General features: G+C 45.0%; 2 protein-coding genes across 4 annotated transcripts in view; both read left to right on the top strand.

The window, feature by feature from the left end:
* The first annotated feature begins 2,411 nt into the window (after positions 1 to 2,411).
* tnfaip3 (tumor necrosis factor, alpha-induced protein 3) lies at positions 2,412 to 14,198 on the top strand. Its single transcript, XM_030106669.1, has 9 exons — positions 2,412 to 2,685; positions 5,073 to 5,497; positions 9,154 to 9,344; positions 9,478 to 9,619; positions 9,778 to 9,948; positions 10,066 to 10,246; positions 10,433 to 11,430; positions 11,534 to 11,739; positions 11,849 to 14,198. Exons 2-9 carry the CDS (start codon positions 5,191 to 5,193, stop codon positions 12,128 to 12,130), a joined length of 2,478 nt encoding a protein of 825 aa, XP_029962529.1. The 5' UTR covers positions 2,412 to 2,685; positions 5,073 to 5,190; the 3' UTR covers positions 12,131 to 14,198.
* Positions 14,199 to 18,762: 4,564 nt separating this feature from the next.
* Positions 18,763 to 21,250, top strand: part of sdccag8 (SHH signaling and ciliogenesis regulator sdccag8) — a 41,017-nt gene continuing 38,529 nt past the window's right edge. For all 3 annotated transcript variants that reach the window (XR_003932725.1, XM_030107318.1, XM_030107317.1), the window contains exons 1-4: positions 18,763 to 18,938; positions 20,619 to 20,780; positions 20,923 to 21,008; positions 21,084 to 21,185. Coding sequence is in view for 2 of the 3 variants with exons in the window: in XM_030107318.1 (XP_029963178.1) it covers positions 18,872 to 18,938; positions 20,619 to 20,780; positions 20,923 to 21,008; positions 21,084 to 21,185 (417 nt within the window). In the remaining variant the exon portion in view is untranslated. The remainder of the gene's footprint in view (positions 18,939 to 20,618; positions 20,781 to 20,922; positions 21,009 to 21,083; positions 21,186 to 21,250) is intronic.

Raw genomic sequence — 21,250 nt, 5'->3', positions numbered from 1 at the left:
GGTGTTAAATGTTGAAATACTCTGTAAAAAAGTAAATGTTTTACTTCTGATTTCACGTTTAAAGGTTGCTTGTCGTATTAAAAGAATCTGGAAGTGACACTCTTGGTAAATATACTGTATTTAGTTTGTTTCTGGTCACATTTTGCTCCTTTTGAGCCTGTTCTTTTTGTCAACAGTATAATCCACCCTCAGGTCTATAGATCAATGCATACAGAGACATTATTTCTAATTTTATAAAGAAACAGACAATATGTGGATGGCCAGTATTTGTGAAGCCACAGGTCCGAGGAACAGGATAACCTGAAGCCAGATGTCTTGATTAACACATGGGTTCAAGAACTTTCTTTCATTTCATTTATTGAAGGTAGATCTAAGTACAGTCGTATATCATTTTAAATATGGCCTCCTAAACAGCTGTTTGTGTCTGGGTTGTTTTCAGGGGATTTAACGGGAAAGTTTCTTAAAATATGTCCACTTTGACTCATGAATGTACATTTTAGGTTTTATCGGACAAAGTTCACCGTGCTCTCAAAACTCATGACTGTGGACATCACACACACACACATACACACACACACATGCACACGTATGCGGCAAATATTCAAAAGAATGACTAAGGCTGACTCAAGATGACTCAGTATCAGAACAATTAGTTGACTACTGAATTGGTGACTCGATTCCCGGCATGTATTCTTGACTGTGGTGATCGCTGAGATCGGGAATCGTCATTTAGTGAGGTATTTATTTCAATGATACTTAATTACAAGAATTACAAACGTCTTGAATAGTTTCAGCTTTGAGGTCCGAAACATATTAGTTCTAGAACTTTTATTTTCAGTTCTGCTCTTTTTGAAATGAGCTAAATGCTAATGATGATTGAAAAGGAACAGCAACAGGAATGCTGCCTATTTTTAGAGCATACCACAAGGTATCTGTGCTCCAGCATTCAGGCATGCACAGCTTCTTTGAAGTCAGGTCCATGTCTGAAAGTCTTATCTTTGTATGTCAAACAAAAGCAAAAGTATCGCTGACAAGGGGAGTTTTGATGCTGTTGAACATTCAATACAACTTAACAAGGGATTATTACGATCTCTGTGTTAAAAACAGCACATCTATCAAAGAGTTTTTATTAAATGAACAAATCTTGTACAAAAAGACCAACTTAATATGTATGCATGCATGGATGTCCTTTAGACTGGGTCAAAACCAACATTTATCCATTCATCAGTCATCAAATGCAGTACATACACTGTGGGCAGGTTATCTCATCACTTTAGAGATTTAAAAGACCAACTTAAAAAATGAATTTTGATTAAGAGGTCCAAATGATGACAATAAAAAATAGAGAGTCAGTTGATAATCAACTGGAAACTGATAAACCATCTCAGGTAATTGATGGTAAGAGTGGAAAGACCTTCGAAAAGACCAGATCCAAATTGGTTAACTCTTGAAGTGATGAGTAAACAAACACAATAATTAAAATTGTAAACTCACCCTTTAATCATTCTTCCATGACATGTTTAAATGTTTTTAATCATCATTTCACAAATGGCTTAATTACTGTGTAGGAATATCCATCCACCTTCTGTACCTCTTTCTCACAAGTTGTGGGGTGCTTGAGTCGATCCCAGCTAAATGGGTGAATACAGACTCTCTAATCTGCACATACACAGGAAGAACATGAAAACTCCACAATTTCCCATAGCCAAGTGTGCTTAAACAGTCATGACTGCGTTTGCGTAAAACAACTGAACTTTCTGGAGACACAAGGCGAAGGTGCAGTGGAAATTCTAGTTTTTGGAACATACCAGCTTGGTTTTCAGAGTCCAGTAAGGAGACACACTTTTATGGTTGCAGATTAATGGTATAATCGAGCCGTTTTGTCCTTGTTAGATTATGTGGGGCTGGGATAATTGAGAAAATAAAATCACTTCGGGGTGAAAATGCATTATCAGCTCAATATTGCAATAATTAATATCCAATTCCTTGGAAAAATAACAACTGTCTTCAAAATGTATCATCTGCAAGAGCTGTAATTGTTTAGTATTAAAAACACAAATTCACTGCTTCATCCATCAAAATAAAGTCAAATTCTTATCAAGTGTTGGGTTTTCTTTGGGGTTTTTCTATTTTTTGTTATTTTTTGAAGGGGTGGCTGGTCTCATTGCAGAATAATGATTTAGTCCTAAAGCTGTCTCGTGAAATAGAGAATGACGCGACCTGTCTGTCTCCTCAGTGACGCTCCTTTGTGCTCAGTGGGTGGGATATGCTCTTCAGTATTGAGTCAGACAGATGCCGCGCCCCCTGGCGGCGAGAGGGGGAAGTGCCAGGTTGTGTGTGTGTGTGTGAGAGAGAGAGAGAGAGAGAGAGAGAGAGAGAGAGAGAGAGAGAGAGAGAGAGAGAGAGAGAGAGAGAGGAAAATGGGTGGACGGAAAGTCCCCGTGTGGAAATCCCCCTTGACTTAGACTTTTTCCTTTTTTTTTTTAAAGCCTATCGTCGCCAGACCTGTGTAGTCCTTTGAAAGGCTTCGCGGAGCAGCGAGGGCTCCAAAATAGAGCCGATAGAGGAGGAAAGAGGAGGTTGAATGGCGCCGAGGACCGCTGCGGTGAGGCTGAGTGAAGTGGCTGAGAGAGGACTAGCCTGAGCATCCGGGAGGCTTTGTTATTACCCCGACATATTACACAGGTAAGACACACAGTCCTCCCCTCCGGTTGCGTCTCTCCCCCCCACCACCCCCCACCCCATGTGGACCACATTTCTCCCCGAAAAGAGGGGGGTGCTGAGACTTGGCGGGCACACGGCATCACGCTCGGGCCTTGAGTAATGTGTGGTCGTGTTTCTGGGGACATGGAGGAAGCTTGAAGCCTGCTCACGACAGTGGCTTTGACAGCCATTGTTTACAAAGACGTCACCCCGGAGCGGATAGCAGCGTTTTTGTTTTTTTTTTTTAAATCGGCCGAATGTGGCGTCCGCGCCGCCGCGCGCCCTCCGCACACGCGCCGCCAGACGCGATTGAACGCTACATTGTTTCGGAGGTAGTTGTCATTGGAATTACGTAAGCCTTTAACGTCAGCAAAGTCTCCTGTTATTGTGGTTTTTGTGTATATGTGCGTATGTGTATGTGTGTGCGTGTGTGTGCGCGCGCGCGTGTTGTGCAGACAGCCACCGTCAAACCGCAGCGTCCACCGGCGAGCCGCTGCCCGTCTGCCTTCAAAGTGTGACAACAAGCACACACACGCACACACACACACACACACGCACAGTCACACACGGACGGTCCGTGTCAACAGGCTCACTGACAGCCAGGTGTCTGTTGTCTGCACCCCCTCCGCCACCCCCCCTCACGTGACTGACTAGCCCCTTTAGCATGGCCTAGTCCTGTTGTTGCACCTGCTGCTGCCGCCGCCGCTGCCGCTGCTGCTGCTGTCGGGGTAGCGGAGGCTCGCAGGCCAGCGCGAGCTCAGCGGCTCTCGGGTGTTTGTCAACTTCAGCAGGACTGACTGGCAGATTGGCGCAAGTTTAAAAGTCAGCCAAACTGCAGGCCCGCTGACCGACCGCCGCTTTCAGACTGCCAGTGTTCGAAAACCCTCTGGTCCACCACTGATCACTGAAACATCAGTCATCTCCAGTTTTCTTTCTTTTTCACGTCTTGTTCAGGTCTATCTTGGCAGGGTTTTTTTTTTCATTGTTAACCTCACTTGTTTCCACTACAGTGTTCAGTGTCTCACTAAATAATCTCACTGAAACTTTGCTCCCAGTCTTCTTGACCTGGACTTCTTCCGTTTTCACTGAAACAGTTTTCACAATACATGTATTCTTTGTAAATTCTTTGCGGAGCTGCTTGAACACTATGAAGTTTAAAAATCTTAACACCGAACTCCGGTTATCTTCTCCTTACGTGGAATTTCATGACTTCTGTGTGACTCGCTTCTGCAGCGGTTTGTGCGAAGACGACCTTGCCTCATTTGCAGTCTTTTGAAATGCTTTGTAAAACTGTGAGAATGACTGTGACACTGAGGTAAAGAATGTGAAACCTGCCGCCTTTAAGATATCTAGGCATCAGATCTCACCAATCCCATCTTTACATTTGTGTTTCGTGACTCGTGTGACTTGTGACTTTCTCGTGCTAAAGTTGAGATAACTTGTGGAAAACTCCTGCCTTGACTGTTGTGTTTTTGTTGTCAGTAATATTTTCACAATATTACACGCTAATGTTTCATCAGACTAAATCTTTATAACAGATTTAAACCCAAATTAAAGATGAAAAGTTGTTGCCTTTGCAGGTTCCAGTATTAGAATTTAGCATCAAGACTTAATGACGCTAAATCTACAGTACTTAGGTAACTTTCCTTTGAAGCTACTTCTATGAAGCTAACTTGAAAACTCACTTTGGTATTTAGAAAAATGATTGATTTTATGACTATTTTACAGTTTTACAAACTGAAAGTTAATCTAATGAAATCTCCTTGACCTGAACTTTTTGTCACCAAAATAGTTCTGAGTAGAAAAAAGTCAACACTTGGTGAATTTAATAAATTCTCACTGAATGTGTTGACAATCATGGTAATATCTCACTCTGGGACATATAACTAAAAAAGTCATGAAGATTCCCAAACTTAACACCAAAACTGGTGAGGTCTCCATGAGAGCGGCGGCCTTGTGACCAGCCCACCAGCCCGGGAAACCCTGGGTGGCCTTCACACGGGGTTTGGAAAGCACCGGCCTATTGTTGGATCTGCTTTGAGCTCAGACTTGGACGCCATGTTGGGGAAAAACTCTCAGAAACCGTCAAGACAAAAAAACAAAAAGGAGAATTAAAAGAACAAACAAGAACACAAAGGGGTCTTTGTGGGCTTCATCCAGGCCGGCCTCAACAGAACATCCCAGGGAAGGAGCACCAAACAGAGCGTGCAGTGGGATGATCCTGTGCGACGGGGAGTTTCCCCCTACAAACTGTAAATTAACTCGCGTCTTGAGCCTCAATTAATAAGGAAGGGGAATCTCCGCCGAAAATTTCCCACCGCTTCGTTCCTGCTATAATAACACACCCTCTTCACCTTCTCTCCATCCAGTTACCACGTTGTTGGATCATCGGTGGTCTGGGCCTCCTCCTCCTCCTCCTCCTCCTCTTCCTCTCCTCCTTGCTCCTCGTCCTCCCCCGCCGACCATCCGCCTGCCCACCCGTCCGCCATGTCGCAGGGCCAGAACTTCCTCCCCAAATTCCTGTTCGTCTCCAATCTGCTGAAGGCGGTGAAGATCCGCCAGCGAGTGCCCAACGACGTGGTGAAGCCCGCCGCCAGCGGCGGCCTCATGCACCACCTGAGGGGTATGCACCGCTACACGCTGGAGATGATCGCCATGAACCACTTCCCCCAGGCCTTCAGGGAGGTGGTGCAGGCCGCCATCCTGGACCGGGCCATGCAGGCCTCGCTGGAGCAGGAGAAGAAGCTCAACTGGTGTCGGGAGCTGAAGAAAATGGTGCCGCTACGCACCAACGGTAAGACGCCTCAGCGAACGCACCTGATTTGGTTTTCTTACTTTCAGATATAGATTAAGACACCTGATTGATGTTTGATCACAAGTTTCCTTTTATTGTGATTTAAAAAAAAAAAAATCCTTGAATCAACAACAATGAACTCAGTTGGAGTGAAATCAAATGTTTTGAACCAGCTCGGTTTGAGACACTGTGGGGAACTTCAGAGGTTAGTCTTTGCTTTTGTTTAATTTTCTCTGATAGAAAACGTGCTTGTGTGAGTCAGGACTATTTCAAACAACTACTTCTCATTACTCACAGGCAGGGTTACTGTAAATGATTACAACTGAGGGACTCAGGTTCCGCTTTCACATACACTCATTTAGCGGCTCTCTTGTATTTTTTTTTTTTTCTTTTTGCTGTGCCGAGCAAAGGTCTCAGGTTCAGAAAGCCCATTGCCATGTCATGTTTTCTGTTACGTGGATGTTGTAACCTGGGAACATCCCAGGGCAGCTGAGCGTTTTGACAGGGGCCCGATTTTAGCTGTGGTCTGGGAAATTCTCGTTTGTCACTCGCTGATGTTTCAAACCTGATTGTTTCCACTGCTTTTCATTTGCTTCTTGAGGGGCATGTCCCCTCATTTTCTGTGTAGGTGTGGGTGTGTGCAAGGTGATAATGTGAGTTACAGTGAGAAAAATATGACTTTACGCTCCTCGGCAGACTGACTTGTCGCTGTCTTTGTGACTGTCAGAGCTCATCAAGCCCTGTTCGGTGAAATGTGACCAGAACTCAATGTGTCTTGTTGTCACTCTTGACCTTTTTAAATGTTTAAATATATATATATATAAAAGGAAAATCCACTCGTTAGCTTACAAACATCTGGTGTGTACAAAACAATCATTGAAGGGAATCGTCCCCTGTTGCGTTCTCAGCAGATGAAGGAAGTGGAAATCTTTAGGTACTGAGTTTGTCTCAAACTTGAGAGTTTCCAGAGGAAATGATTTCTTTCGTACTTAAAAATTCCTATGTCGATCTTGTGCATTGAGCAACCATGTGTAGAATGAGGAAGTTGCTGAGTGTGTTATGGTATGCCCCTGTGCTGTTTTTTTGTTTTTTTTTTTAGTAAATCTTGAAACTTTTTTTTTAATGTACCTGTCAGTTCTGAAGTTTATTAATGACTAAACTGAGTGACTCCCATCGATGCATAGTTCCTCTTCAGAAAGACCCCGGAGAGGATGACAAACTCTTCTTGACTTCTGCTGCCAGTAACCTGGATGGAAACTCCTGCCTTGTGAGGATGATGTCATGAAGATGAGGCAGAATTTAAAGCCAGAGCGTCTCACTGTGAAGGACCTCGATGTGACTTTGAGCAGAGGACAGACATCTCACACACACACACACACACACAGACACAGAGGACTGACTGACTGCTGCTGAGTCACTGGAGCTCAGCAAAGGTGCTCAAACACACAAACACACACACACACACACACACACACACACACACGCACAAAGCGTGAAAAAGTCAAATTCTCATTTATGACTTGATTTAAATCATTAGCACCAAATCTTCTTCTTCCATTATCATTTGTCTAAACACACTGAAGATTCAAACCATTCAACTCATTCCCTTTCAGCCAATATCTGGCTTTCTAGTGCATTAAAATAAATTAAACTTACTTTCAAACTGACTGGCATTAAAAAAAAAAACAAAACCAGCCTCGTAAATTGTCCAGTTAAAATATCTGGGTCATATCCGTTCTCTTGTTTCATGCAATTTCTGCACCCTCTGAAGAACGGCGCTATTAGAATTCAGTGCGTCCTCTGTCTTGAATGTCTAGGATGCATCCGAGGGTTTTTCCCAGACAGCATCCCATGTCTGTCATGTGTCCCATCAGGCAGGATTTCTTCAGCTACAATACACTGAGTGTGTATGCTGCACTGGAAGCAGAGAGGCGACATATCCTGCTGCAGTGTTCTGCCCTAAGAAGTACAGATTTCGGGTTTCTCTCGTGGCATTGTTTGATGTTAAATACTTCCCTTCGTGCCTGTGCAGAAGGAAAAGATAGCCTTGGCCAGGACTTGTTTTCTCGCGTCAGTCTGACTCAGTAAGTTTCAGATAAACAGAATTGGGATGGTGGGTGGCGTGCGGCACCAACCTGGAGCCACACTGGAAGCGCGGCATTGCAAATTTCGGGCTGTCACCTGGATGGCAACCAAATCAGGTTCAGCGTGGTCCTGCACTGGTGTGTTTTCAGGAAGTGTCCCAGCTTGCCACAGAGGAAGTGTCTATATTTAGACTGTCGGGACCAGCTGGCAGTCTTTCATCCTTAGTCGTCAGGCACCTCGATTCAGGGTCAGAAGTCTGTGTGTCTTTGTGCACAAGGAGGAAGTGATTATGCATGTGGACGCTTGTGCCTCTCTGTGTCTGTGTGTGTCTCCCTGTTAAAGATGCTGCTGTTGAGGACGCCGTTTTCTCACTGGAGAGCCGTGCATTTCATGTTTTCGTTGAGTGATGCAAGAGCACTGAAATGCAAAAAAAACAAAAAAAAACAGTTAGCTGGTATGAAATAGAAGAGGATGTTTTATTTTTCCTTTGAGTACAGTGGGATGTTCCTTCAGTTGAACGAGAACAACTGTGTCTCACTTTACAATCGTCTTGCAGATGATGTTATTTTGAGAAATTGGATCACAGCTTGGCCGGTGGCACTGTTACCTCATGGCAGAGCAAATTGTACGATGTTTCTGGTGGAGGTTAACCTTTTCATAGCATCTTTTGTTTTCGCCTGAAACTTTTTGTTGTGTCTGAAATGTTTGAAATACTTTCATGCGAACACATCTAATCATGAGCGGTAGACTTAAATGCAGGCCGTGCTGTGCATATGTGTCTACACCCTGGCATGCGAGGTCACGTGTTGTCTTCTCCACAGCCTTCGTTGAGCGTTGATAGCAGTGATTTCGGTGATAGCATTCCATCTAGTCACGCCCCTGCGGAAAGTACAGGACCAGCTGAGTAGCATTGATGAGTCGGGATCACAGCAGGAACGCTCGCGCTCATGCACGTACAAAAGGCAGAAGTCAGAGCAGGGAAATTCCTGTGTTTAGTGTGGCAACAGGGTTTTTCAGAGCGCTGCATGCTGACAAATACGTGCTCTCTCTCCGATTTCACAACGAGAGAAAGACCCTGCAGTGCCAAAGGAGACGAAAGAAAATTCCAAGATTTTTAGAGACACACGCACACACACAACACACACTCATCCTCATCTCTGTGAGAAAGCCACTTTCTTTGACCTGAGATAAGGCGAGGAAATGTCGGTGATTCCCGTGTAAATCAGTTTGAAGTTTAAGTCGGCTCTATTTTAAATGTGCCATCCGGGTACTGTGTACTGTTGAACATATGACGGTCATATAATAGTCTCCACACCCGCCAGTGATAGCAGGCCTGACGGACTGGAAATCCCCAGACTTTTGTTACACCCGCGTGTGTGTGTGTGTGTGCACACGCAGAGCAATCATCCGTTGCATACACACAGCACAAGTCTTATTTGTATGTGCATGTGACACTGCTCGTTTTGACTTTTTTTTTTTTATGTCCTGTGTCCTAAATCTCCTCGTCACGGTGCCGAGAAGACGTTTGCTTGCTGACGTGTGTTTGTCGCCTCGTCCGTGTGTGTCTGCAGGAGACGGGAACTGCTTGCTGCATGCGGCCTCGCAGTACATGCTCGGCGTTCAGGACACAGACCTGGTTCTCCGGAAAGCTCTGCATAGCGTTTTGAAGGAGACGGACACCGGCGTGTTTAAAGCCCGCTTCCAGGCAGAGCTGGTCCAGTCGCAGGAGTTCACCCAGACTGGGCTCCGATACACCACCATGGTACGAAGACACCAGCTATTCAGATTCAGAATCAACACAGTGGCATAGAGCACTTTATTTTTAGTCAAACTTTGAATTTATGAAACAAGTCAAAGTTTGCAGAACTTTAAATTTTGGCTGCGTGCTGTCGTAGAACTGGGAGGAGGAGTGGGAAAAGATCGTGAAGATGGCGTCTCCCGTCTCCAGTAGCAACGGCCTCCAGTTCGACTCCCTGGAGGACATTCACATCTTCATCCTGTCCAACATCCTTCGCAGGCCCATCATCGTCATCGCAGGTACTTTTCTTTTTCATTCACATCACTGTATGTTTACTTCCTCTTGTTAGAGTTATAAGTCTTTGTAGTGTTAAAGAGGGCACGGTTAAAGAAAATAAATTAGCCAATGAGATGTTAATTTTAAGGAGATCCCAACTTTTAAATGGTTTGCTCAACAGATCAGGTGGTCAGGAGTATGAAATCAGGCTCCTCCATCTCTCCTCTGAATGTGGGTGGGATTTATTTGCCTCTGCACTGGCCGCCCACGGAGTGCTACAAATACCCAATCGTGCTTGGCTACGACTCCCAGCACTTTGCACCTCTCATCACCATCAAAGACAGCGGTCCAGGTACGGCAGATACAATCAGATAGGCATGATCTAACTGGCACGTGAAACAGAGGAAGAAGTTTCCTGAGTTGTTGCTTCATTGTACATCATGCTTCATTGTGGGCCTGAATGTCTTAGAAATCCGAGCGGTCCCGCTGATCAACCCGAGGCGGGTGGGCTTTGAGGAGCTGAAGGTTCACTTCCTGATGGAAAAGGAGCAGCCGCAGAAAGAGAGGCTTCTCAAAGACTACCTGCACCTGATTGAGATCCCCGTCATCGGCCTGGGCCACGACACCACGCGGATCATGAAAGCTGCACGGTACTCCGAGCTTACAAGCCAATTCCTCCAAATTTATAGTTTAAAATGGTTCATGACACCATTTTTTAAACTTTACTTTTGCACTGTGCAACCTCGCAAGCAGTTAAGTTTGTACACTGTTAGTACAGAGTTTAAATTGTTAACGTCGCACGGTTTAAAACGAGACGTCTGTGTCTGTGTCTTCAGCCTGGACGAGGGTAACCTTCCCGAGGACATGAACCTGATGGAGGACTACCTGCAGCTCGTCAACCATGAGTACCAGCGCTGGCAGGAGGACAAAGAGCAGGCGTGGGCCGCCCAGCCGCAGCGCCCGCCGCCCTTCTCCGTCTCCCAGCTCTCCCTCATCGAGATCCGCTGTGCCACGCCGCGATGCACCTTCTACGTCTCTGTGGACACGCAGCCTCATTGCCACGAATGCTTCGAGAAGCGGCAGGCCACGACCGGCGGCGGAGCGAGAATAGAAGGCGTGGTTCAGACCAAGGGAGGGGGCGTCCAAGGTGGCGTGGGGGTGATAGGGGGGTCAGAGACCGAGGTGAGCGCCAGAGGAGCGCGGAGCAGCAGCCCCCCATGCTCTTCCTCTGGCAGAGGCGTGGTGTTATCCAGCCCCCGCTCGGCGCCGCCCACCGCCCCCAGCCTCAGTCTATACAGCGAAACCCACGCCATGAAGTGCAAGACCCCCGGCTGCCTGTTCACCCTCAGCGTGGAGCACGACGGACTTTGTGAACGCTGTTTCAACTCCAGGCAGAACCACGGGCCTCCCGGAGCCGGACCGGCCGCCACGGGACTCCCGGGCCCCAACGGGGGGCCCGTCGTTCCCCACCCGACCCAGGGCCCCGGCTGGACCCAGTGGGGGGGCCGAGACTCAGAGACAGAGCGATGCAGCGTGTGCAGACAGGAAGCGTTCAGGATATTCAACGGCCTGTGTCCGCCCTGTATGCAGAGACAGCAGGCTCCCGAGAGGGGGGAGCCGCAGCAGAGCAACCCCAGGACTGAGGCCTCATCTTCAGCCTGGACCCAGGCCAGGGACTCTGAAAGGCCGTGTCTAACCCTCACCCCAGGACACACTTCGGCCTGGCAGGTCCCCCTGGCTCGGCCCTGTAAAAGATCTGGCTGCCAGTTTTTTGGGACACCAGAGAAACTGGGTTTCTGCACTATTTGCTATGTAGACTATCAGACCAACCACCGTAAGTCGTCCAACACTCAACACTGTTGTCCTGTTCCTGGCCGTGTGAATGGCATTTGATACACTGTGCCGCGTTGCTCATGTGGCCCACTGTCTTGTTTCAGACCTGACTCCTCCTCCGGCCTCGGTTCAGAGCCGGCACGGTTTGGAAACAGGTTTCCAGAATGCCTCGCGGTGTCGCGGACCCGGGTGTGGCGCAGTCGGCAAAGCAATGCTGGAGGGCTACTGCGATAAATGCTACGTCAAAGAGCAAAGTGCACGGCTTAACCAAGTGGCACATCGCACGCCACACTCCCCTCCTCTGGTCATGGTAGGTCTCCGGCAGACTCTTATCTCTCAGTCCATCCACGGTGTCCTCTCATTTGCATATTGACCCTTTTCTCTTCTGTCTCTCTTTTTGTCGCTTCTGTCTCGAAAAGCGTGACCGGGCAGCCAAACCCAGATCCACTCAGCAATCCCAAACCCAGACCCAGACTCAGTGCCGGCGTAGTGGCTGCAGCAACGTGTCCCCGGGCTGCACGGACCTGTGCCCGGAGTGCCACACGCGTGGCCAGGGCAGGGAGGCGGGCAGGCGGGCGCAGGCGCCCAAGGAGAAGTCCAAGCAGCGGTGCCGGACGCAAGGCTGCGACCACTACGCCAACCAAGAGAAACAGGGCTACTGCAACGAGTGCGACCACTTCAAACAGATCTACCGCGGCTGACCACGCGCGCCGCCGCCCCGCGCACACGAGCGACGATGACGACGCACCGCTAAGCACGCTAGAGCCGCCGCCCGGCTGCGGGCACCCCATGCCAGTCAATGCACCTCTGATACTAACTAACCAACTAACTAACTAGCTAGTGACTAACTAGTAACCTTATGGCCTGAAAATCAAACCCCCCATGTAGAATGTGAAGAGAGAGTGTGTGCACATGGGGGGAGGGGTGAGTGTGTGTGTGTGTGTGAGAGTGTGTGTGCGTGTGCGTGTGTCTGTGGGTGTGTTTGCAGTAGACATGGCCTCTAGAATACCTCTTTGTGCAATTACTATCATCTGACGTGCCCTGTGCACTCACACGGTGAGAGGTTTGGCTACATGTCAGAGCAACTGACTTAACTCTTGTGTACAATATGTATTTAGAGGTACGTAGTGAATCGTGCCGGACAAAATGATTGTATGTTGACATAACAAGAAGCATCTGACATTGCTTTCTAGACCACAGCCAAGGATTTATACCCCCCCCCGACCCCACCCCACCCCCGTCTATCCGTCTGTCTGTCTGTCTTAACCCATCTGTGTATCTGTCTGCCTGTCTGTCTAGCATACTGCTCTGTAGAGTGAGGGACGCAGGAAGTGGCTTCACCCCGGGGGATCGGCGAAAAACCCGAGGAAGCAGTAAGAAGTGAGCTAATCTGGGCCAAAGCAAAACAAGTGAAGTGTTTGCAATGAAGTGAAAAAGGTGACTGTTCACCGTTGTTCAGCTCAGTTCTCCAATATCACTCATTTGTGGCCTCCAAAAACAAAGATTTTTTTTTTGTTGTTGTTTCCAAAAGAATCTTTTGCAATCAATAACGCTAAATGATCAAAAAAATTAATATTTTCTTCCATTCGTCAGTCGAACGCAGTGTTAGTTTATATTTTGAGGTAAAATAAATGAATAAAGGATGTTAATATCATCTGTAAAATGAAGTAATCGCTCGATATGGGAAGTTAATTTGAAACCATATGTGCACACGGTGCGAGACAGACAGGGCAGGCCCCTGCTAGTTCTGGTGCTACATGTACAGAAATCAAAGCCTCTCCATTGTAGCCAACATGCTGGTGGCGTCAGCGGACAGAAGGCAGAGAACACAGTAGAGACAAGACTCTTCTCTTTCTATCCCTCCTCCCCTTCTCCTCTTATTTCCCCTTTTCTCCAAAACAGATCTGTTGCCTTGGACATTGTTTTCCTGTTTACTTAAAAACCACTTAAGCACCTAGAAACGCATCAACACGTGGGAACACATACCTACATGTGCGCACACCCAGATGTAGTAAAGCCAGTCCAGTCAGAAGGAGATTGCCGGCTCCGTAGAGGGAACTGGAGAAAATGAAGATGGGTGAAGTCTGGATAATGATCCACATCATCACCACACACACACACACACACACACACGCACATATGCACACACACGCACATGCAAACACAGCTCTGTGAGATTGTATGCGTCCCACCCAGGCCTGAGGTGACATGTAGGTAAGCAGACCTATCAAGAAATGCATTCCTCTGTGCTCCACCCCACGGGATGTGCCAAGGCGACACTTTCAAAACTTCAGAGAGCAATCCCATCGCCTGCTTCGGCTGATCTTGTTTATCTGAATGTGTTTTGTGCTGCTGCTACAGCAGCACAGTATTGGGGCTCATCCTCGATAAGTTTTTGCCTTTAAGTAGTAGTTTCAATTTTATGGACCAGAGGGGCCTGATCCACGAACATGGATCAGCGCTCCCACCTATAAAATGCTTTTCTGAATATGGACCTGAGTCCATATTGTAGGACCTTTCAACTCGATGCCTCATCTCCAACACACACACACACGCACACACACACACATGCAGCGCACGTCTCTGTGTGCGTCTGGAATACACACACACACACAAAAAAAACTGACATTCCTATTTTTGGTTGGGCTTTCTTTTTGTTTGTTTTGAAAATTTTTAACGTATTTTGATATATTTGGTTTTGTTTCTGCCAAAAAAAAAAAAAAAAAAAACCTGAAAAAAAAAGACATGTGCCATCAATTGCCAAACAGTTGTTGTTACCTCCTTAAAAATGGCCGGCCTGGATCACTCTATGCTAACTGCAGTGCCACAGATAGACATCTCAGCACATTCAAGCTTTTTTGGCTCTCTCATATCGAAACTCCTCAAATAGACACGATCGTCTGTTTTTCGAATTACCGAGAAACATCTATCCGCGGAGATAACCTCGCGTGATTTTTTTTTTCTTTTTTTTTTTTTTATCTTGAATGTGATATGACCTGGAAGAGTTCTTCCCCTCACTCTTGTCTCCTCTGCTGTGTGCAGATGTCCATCTGTGGTCTGCGGTTAGAGAAGCGTAGAAGGACAGGCGCCCGGTCTGCCTTTTCATTCAACTGTATCTAAAGCTGTCGGGCCAGCCCACACGTTGACGGCCTGTACGTAGATCTCTGTGTGCTTTAATCACCTCTAGACAAACCTTAATCAATTCAAGGCCAATTAGTGGTCAGCTCATCGGGGCCCCCGAACACAGTTTTTTGGGATCCGACCCGAGTTCGACTGGGAGGAGATCACATAAGTTGCACATGACTTGTCTAAGCTGCTGAGGCATTTAGGAATGGTACTCCGACTCGTGTAGGGACATTCCAACAGTAGGAAGAGCGTCGGCTTAAGAGCAGAAGGTGTAACAAAACATGCAAATGGTGTGGAAGTTTCTTTGTGTGACCTTTCGACAATAGGGTATTGTATGAAAAAAGCCTGGTTTTATTTGTTAAGTATTTATTCATATCAAGATATCTGTATTGTGTGATTCAATAATTATTTATATGTCGTCCTGAAATGAATTATTTTTATTAAGAAAGCTGAAAAAAATGACTGCTGTGGTTCTTGTCTCTGTTGTTCTTGTGAGTGAATGTGTGTGCGGTTCGGACAGTTACACAACAATTTACACGCATGCAACACACATGTGCAGCTCCACCAGCCAATACGTTGTGCAATGCCATATGTCTGAGTGTGCTCTGAAACTGTGGGTGCAGCAGAAACCTTCAGATAACTCCATTACTGAGACCTGCTTTAGAAGTTCAGAATGCACCACTTTCCCCAGAACTGGGTTAGCTCTTTACCGCCTCTGCTTCTTTCTTTTTTTTTTCTTTTATAATAAACATTACAAATTTCCATTCTAAAAAAAAAAAAAAAAGTTCAAATAGTGAGCTTTTTAGGTGCTTTTTTTCAGTCACTACATAACTTTTTTCCAAGGGTATTTTTAGGCTGTCATGGTTTTAGAATGAAAAAAAAAAAAAAAAAGTTATGAAAGGGAATCCTCGCCCTCACATAACAAAAGAAGTCTGGGTGGGATTGTGTTATTCAGTGGGAGGGGGGATTTTGAAATACGGGGAGGACGCTACTTGAGCTACAGGTGGAGAGTTGGCAATATTTATATACAGTGTAGCCGAGCTGACATTTAGCAAGTGTAGGAGTGCAGGGCTGTGTGTGGGCTTTTGTCACCCGCATGCAGCCTCCTGTGGAGTCAGATCAATAAGATGATGTGGTTTCCTGGAAATACCCCTTCATGCACACACTCTTATTCAACAGTTTGCCGCACAAACTGTGTTTTCTCTTGAGGTGTGAGCGCCTGACTGCTGTGAACTTGTAAACCCATGTAGACACATTAGCACAAAGAATGCACTTCAGCTGCAGTCTGCAGGATGCAGATGATGCAGATAGAGTCGAACTGGGAATGGCGTGTTTAATCCCAGATTTCAACATATATATTGATTCAATTTTTTAATCATAAATCAAGGAAATTGCTGATGTTTGCAGAGAAAGCATTCTCAAAATCTTTTCAAGCTGTGGTTGGAAGTGCAGGAGCCAACTGCAGCTGACGTAACATGAAACCCAGAGTACGTCCTGATCAGGTTGAGAAAGCCCCTGCAGGCCCATATCAGAGTTTAAAATCCAGAGTGAAACTTTAATGCATGCTTTAGATTTTTGCTTGCTCTTAAACACCTGAATCTTAGGAATAGGTCAGAATCAAGGTCTGCAGAAAGTCCAGTGATGAGTCACTCAGTACACACAGATGCTTTGCAGCAGGGGGAGGCATGGAAAACATTCAGGACCGTATCCTTCTTAGACCATGACTTGGCTCCCACAGGGCTGACTCCGACCTCAGCGTTCCTGCTGTGTGTGGTGACCGCTCCAACCACTGCAGCGTCTTGAGATTGGATTATGACCTATATGACATTTGATACGTGGCTAAGATAACACTTGCAGTTGTTTTGATCACCACGGTACATCATGTGATCCACTTGTTTGATTTGGCTCAAGTTTTCCCTTCCTGACGTAACCTGAGCAAACGGAGTTCAGGGAAACACAGCAGTGAGTTTTCTCACAACTTTCTGTTCTTCGTAAGCTGTTGAAATCAGGTGGCCAGTGTCACATAATTCTCTGTGACTTTATTATGGCATCAGTCTGCTGAGAATTTATTCACAGTCATATTTTAGATTGCCCAAACACATTCTTTTTTGTGAGGACTTTTTCATGATTACACCTGTGAAGTGAGCAAAACTGATCTTCTCCTTACTGCCATGTGTTTTTTGTTCGATGTATAAGTACAGTATGTCTACTGGAACTTTACAATTCTTTTCCTTAGTTTGCAGTAACATCTAGGGCTTACTTGCATTTCAGGTTTGGATTTGAAGAAGACATAAAATATTCCACTTAAATCATAGGAGTTCAGAAAAATGGTACTTGCAAAATTTGATATTAGATATTTGGAAATCTCACAGAAATGCAGGATAATTATTATGTAAATGAGGATTGATTGTTTTGAATTCTATGTAGAAATCATTATATCATTGTTTTAGATGTTTTTCAACAGGTTCATTGAAATTTTGGGCAATTTATGATGTTGTAAACAAGCTTAACCAGCTGGAAGTCAAAAATCAATAAGTTATGATCATTTCAAATCTCATTGGATCTCCTGCACCAACTAACCTCTAAACTAAAATAAAAATAGAGTTTCTGTCTCTTTTTTGTTCCTCCTATAGATTTCGATTCAGCTTTCATGTATTATTGCCCCGTCGAGCTCTTTGAACTGTGTTAAAATGTACAAAAAGAGCTGTACGAATTTTTGATTGATTTACTGATTGACGCAATCACAGTTTGCAGCACGATGTCTATTTATGAATGATTCCAGCAAACTCTGACTCACTGCTTCTCCTTTTCAGATGTCGAAAAATTCAAAAGTACAGCCGAGGCTCATTCGACAGGAAGTTGTCTGTTATTGTGCAATAGGAAGAGGGTGTATCCATGGTTACCTTTGTCTGACCCTTTTGTAAGCAGCAGCAAACATGAGATACACCCTTCCACTGAACAGTAAAGACACGCCAACTACAAATCAACCATGTCATTTTCAGCCTCCCCCGAGTCTGTTTCATTTGTGCCTGAATCTTGAGAGATTTTTTTTTTCTTTTCTTGAGGGTCCAGAGCTGACATAACTCAGAACACAGCGTGCTCCATGTGCACAGCCTGCAGCAACTTATTGTCAAAGAATCTCACCAGCAAGCTTCAGATGGCTAACTGAGAAACATCTTTATCCTAGTTTGTTTCTATTTACTCCCGTGATTTAAAGCAGTGAATTTAAACTCTGTCACCAGATATTTGCAATTGATGTCTATTGATATGGCAGTTGTGCAATAATGTTCTCTATAGATTCTTTTGCATCCAGAAACTACGCACTTTCAGTGCAAACTGACGTCTGGTGTGAGAGCAATTCAGAGAAACTGAACCACCAGTCACCTTGCTGTTCACCTTGTATCAGCAGATTGTGGTCAAGATTACATGTGGAAGTTCCTCACTGCTATTCATGGGACCTCTGACATGATGAGACGATAACAGAAGTGAAAGTAGCACACAGCAACACGGTGATCAACCCGGGCAATCACTCATTCTGAAGCTTGCTTCAAACAAAATTCTTTTAAATTCAATTCATGAAATACAAATGAAGAGAAGTCATCGCACAACCATAAACAAATGAAGGTCAAGCTCCTACTATGAACTGGATCTAACAACTTAATATACAGCATACAGCTGTAAAGCCTTTCTGAGGCAGTAGTAGTGCTGGTGGACCTTCCAAACAAGACTGGAGGAAGTATAGTCTACGGAACATTTAAGTCATTAAAGGTTAATAAATAAGCTTGCAGGGTATGATAGGAGATAAACGATTTACATAAAAAAAAGCCCCTGCAGCATGTTCAGATATAATATGATGAGTTCATTGAGCCATTTAGCCATTAGGTCATTAGGATGTAAAACTAAACGTTCCCTGTTGGTTGAGCTCCACTATCTGGTGTAACTTTTATTTTAAATGAAAGATCCTAAATAACAATGCTGTAGATTTCACTACGTTCTCTTTAAGTGTTTTATTTTAAGATATAAGACTACAGACAAACACTACAACTCCCGGCAGCAGCCTGTGTTTATGAACCCAGCGCCGTTGTCAAAATATTGCCTTGTTTTACTCACAGAGACGTCCCCGCTCACGGGCGGTCATAGAACGACAGATTGGCGCACCGCCTTCGGTATGCACCGGTACACGAAACGAGCGTACCCTCAGTGAGGCGTAGTGACCGTTACCACGTACCGGGCGCGATGGCTGTCGTTGGGCTTGTTGTGTTTAGCTTAGCATGTTTGTTTAGTCGGTAATTGTGGTCCAGCGACTTTATTCCCAGATGAAACCTCTCGACTCGGACGAGGAGGACGCAGAGCAGCTGGGGGAGAAGCAGAAGGAGCTGAGGCGTAAGCTAATGTCTTATCATGCTACGTTTGCTAACTCTCCAGTGAGCAACACAACAGGAAGGGGGCGTTTTAAGGTTCATAAGCTAGCGAACTGTGTATTTTTCTAAATTTACTTCCGTGTAGCAGTATGTATAAATCTGTATTGTTCACAAAATAGTTTAGAGCTGATATGAGCTTTACTTGAAGAGTTTTGTTTCCAAAACAAATGTGTCCGTGCACATCACTACCACCTGTTGCTGTTGAAGAGCTGACAGTCATCCTCCCTGAAAACCCAGAGTGATCGATAATGAAGGACACCAATAATTAGTTACAGCATATCAGCCTGAATATCCCACCTTATTTTCTAAAGTAAAAAGAACGGAAATAACGAAAAACTTTACAAGAAAATGATCAAAAGGAGTGAGCTGTGGTTATTGACAAACACACACATATTTCTGACAGTACATGTTGACTTATTTTATCAAACATTCCGGCATTATAAAGCAAAATTTTAACAGACTGTCACAGTGGCTGAATTTTTTTTTTCTTTATTTGGAATCACTTGATATAACAGGCAGAATTTTCATCATGAGGTAGAAACATTAACTGTGATCCTTCTCTGTGGAGTGTAGCAGATCAGTAGAGAGTTTGTTTCAGTTAAATGCCATGTTTCTTGTTTATATAGTCACAATTTCTTTATGAATCATATGCCAAAAAGGTCAATACTTGTGGTCAGGCCCAAAATAAGTGAAACTGAGCAGCTTCCTCAGGCCTACAGTTCCTCTAACACCCAGAATAGCCTGTGTGGTGAGAAGTTTGGACAGCTGTGACAAAGAATCTGCTCAGTTTTCCAAACAAGCGCCCTCCATGAGGACGAGCTCGATATCTTCCACTGAAATTCGCCGCACTTTTCCCAAGCATCCACTCTTAGGCAGTTGTTAATTTCCCAGTCCTATTTTTGATTTGCATAAATGGCACTTGTTGTTTTAACCTCCTGAAGTGCTACATGGAGTCTTGTGATTATTTTGAGATCTGACTCATCCTTGTAAGCATTTGCAAAGATTTTCAGCAGTCCTTGTCTGGCAAGAAGTGTTTCAGATAGTGTTGTACCTGGAGAAGTCTTGTCCCTTTGTGATAGAAGCTGCAGGAGGAGAGGCCCAATCTTTTATCCCCTAATGGAGCCTGGATTGGAATGTTCCCCAGAAATAGTCTCCCCAATTTCTTTCCACTTTGCATTTTAGTCAGGTTCACACCAACAAAACAGGATATGAACTGATATTGCATTTTTTTCTTTCTTTTTTTTTTCATTATTTTAGTTGACCTGATATTGACGTAACTGTCCAATATAAAAAAAAAACTGACTAAAGTATGAAGTCTGTAAATGGCATCTTTCTCTTGATGTATTTTTTTTAACTAACTGGACTTCAATCTTTTAAAACAAGTAATCATAATTGTGGCAATTTTGACAAATGTAAGTAATCATCAGTATGGCGTTTTATCTTTGGAGTCTAACACATTACCACAGTCATTTACAAATAAGCCTTGATGCTGATGGATGTTAATGTGCATCCTAATGCAAATGTCTTCAGTACTTTGTTTGGCTTATAAGAGGAAAAAAATCAGCAAAGAAACCGACTGGTTATTGTGAAACTAATAATGTACTGCATGAGACTGGGGTGACTGTGTGTGTATTGGTTTCAGAACGAGCCAACCAGAGCATCCAGCAGCTGAGCAGTGCTTTGGAGCAGCTGAACCCTGATAGAGAAGAAACAGAGGAAATCAGAGGCCGTGATGGCAGGCTCTTTACCGTCATGGCTGAAGACGACAAAGCGTCATGGAGCCCAAAGACACAGAGTGAAGCAGGTGACTCACTGATTATGTTTGGCATGGCGTCGTGACCGGGAGTCTACCCAGAGAGTTCCATGCTCATCGTCGTGTTCACAGACCGTTCACAAAGTGTGTGTGAGTGTGTGTGTAATGATGCTTGTTTACTTCTCATATGTAGTCAATCAGCTGAAGAGTCTTCTACTGAAACAATGCAGAGACATTCCCGCTGCTCTTTCCCCTTCAGAGCGACTGTCTCCAGCCAAGGTGAGACGTGCGGCTTTGCATGGATTGATGTTCATGTTTGGCTTTTATAATCATGTGGTTTTTCACGTGCGGCAGGAGGGAAGGTCCAGCTTACCCGCCTTTCAAGATTTGGTCCCAATGATTCAAAACCAGTCAGAGTACATCAAACATCTGGAAGCTGAAGTCAAATTCTGCAAGGTCTGTGCACAGATGATTGTGTGTTTCTCCTTTTCCCAGGGTGGCCATTCAATTGAGTTTTGATT

This window comes from Salarias fasciatus, chromosome 13 (assembly GCF_902148845.1).
Source record: "Salarias fasciatus chromosome 13, fSalaFa1.1, whole genome shotgun sequence".
NCBI lineage: Eukaryota > Metazoa > Chordata > Actinopteri > Blenniiformes > Blenniidae > Salarias > Salarias fasciatus.
Note: the sequence above shows the minus strand (reverse complement) of the source record. Positions and strands in the feature narration are given on the sequence as shown.

Bases quoted from the DNA above. Each gene is read 5' to 3' on its own strand.
- tnfaip3 (XM_030106669.1), top strand. From the start codon at position 5,191: ATGTCGCAGGGCCAGAACTTCCTCCCCAAATTCCTGTTCGTCTCCAAT. The intron at 10,247-10,432 runs GTACTCCGAGCT...CTGTGTCTTCAG, and splicing joins CGGATCATGAAAGCTGCACG to CCTGGACGAGGGTAACCTTC. The intron at 11,431-11,533 runs GTAAGTCGTCCA...GTCTTGTTTCAG, and splicing joins AGACTATCAGACCAACCACC to ACCTGACTCCTCCTCCGGCC.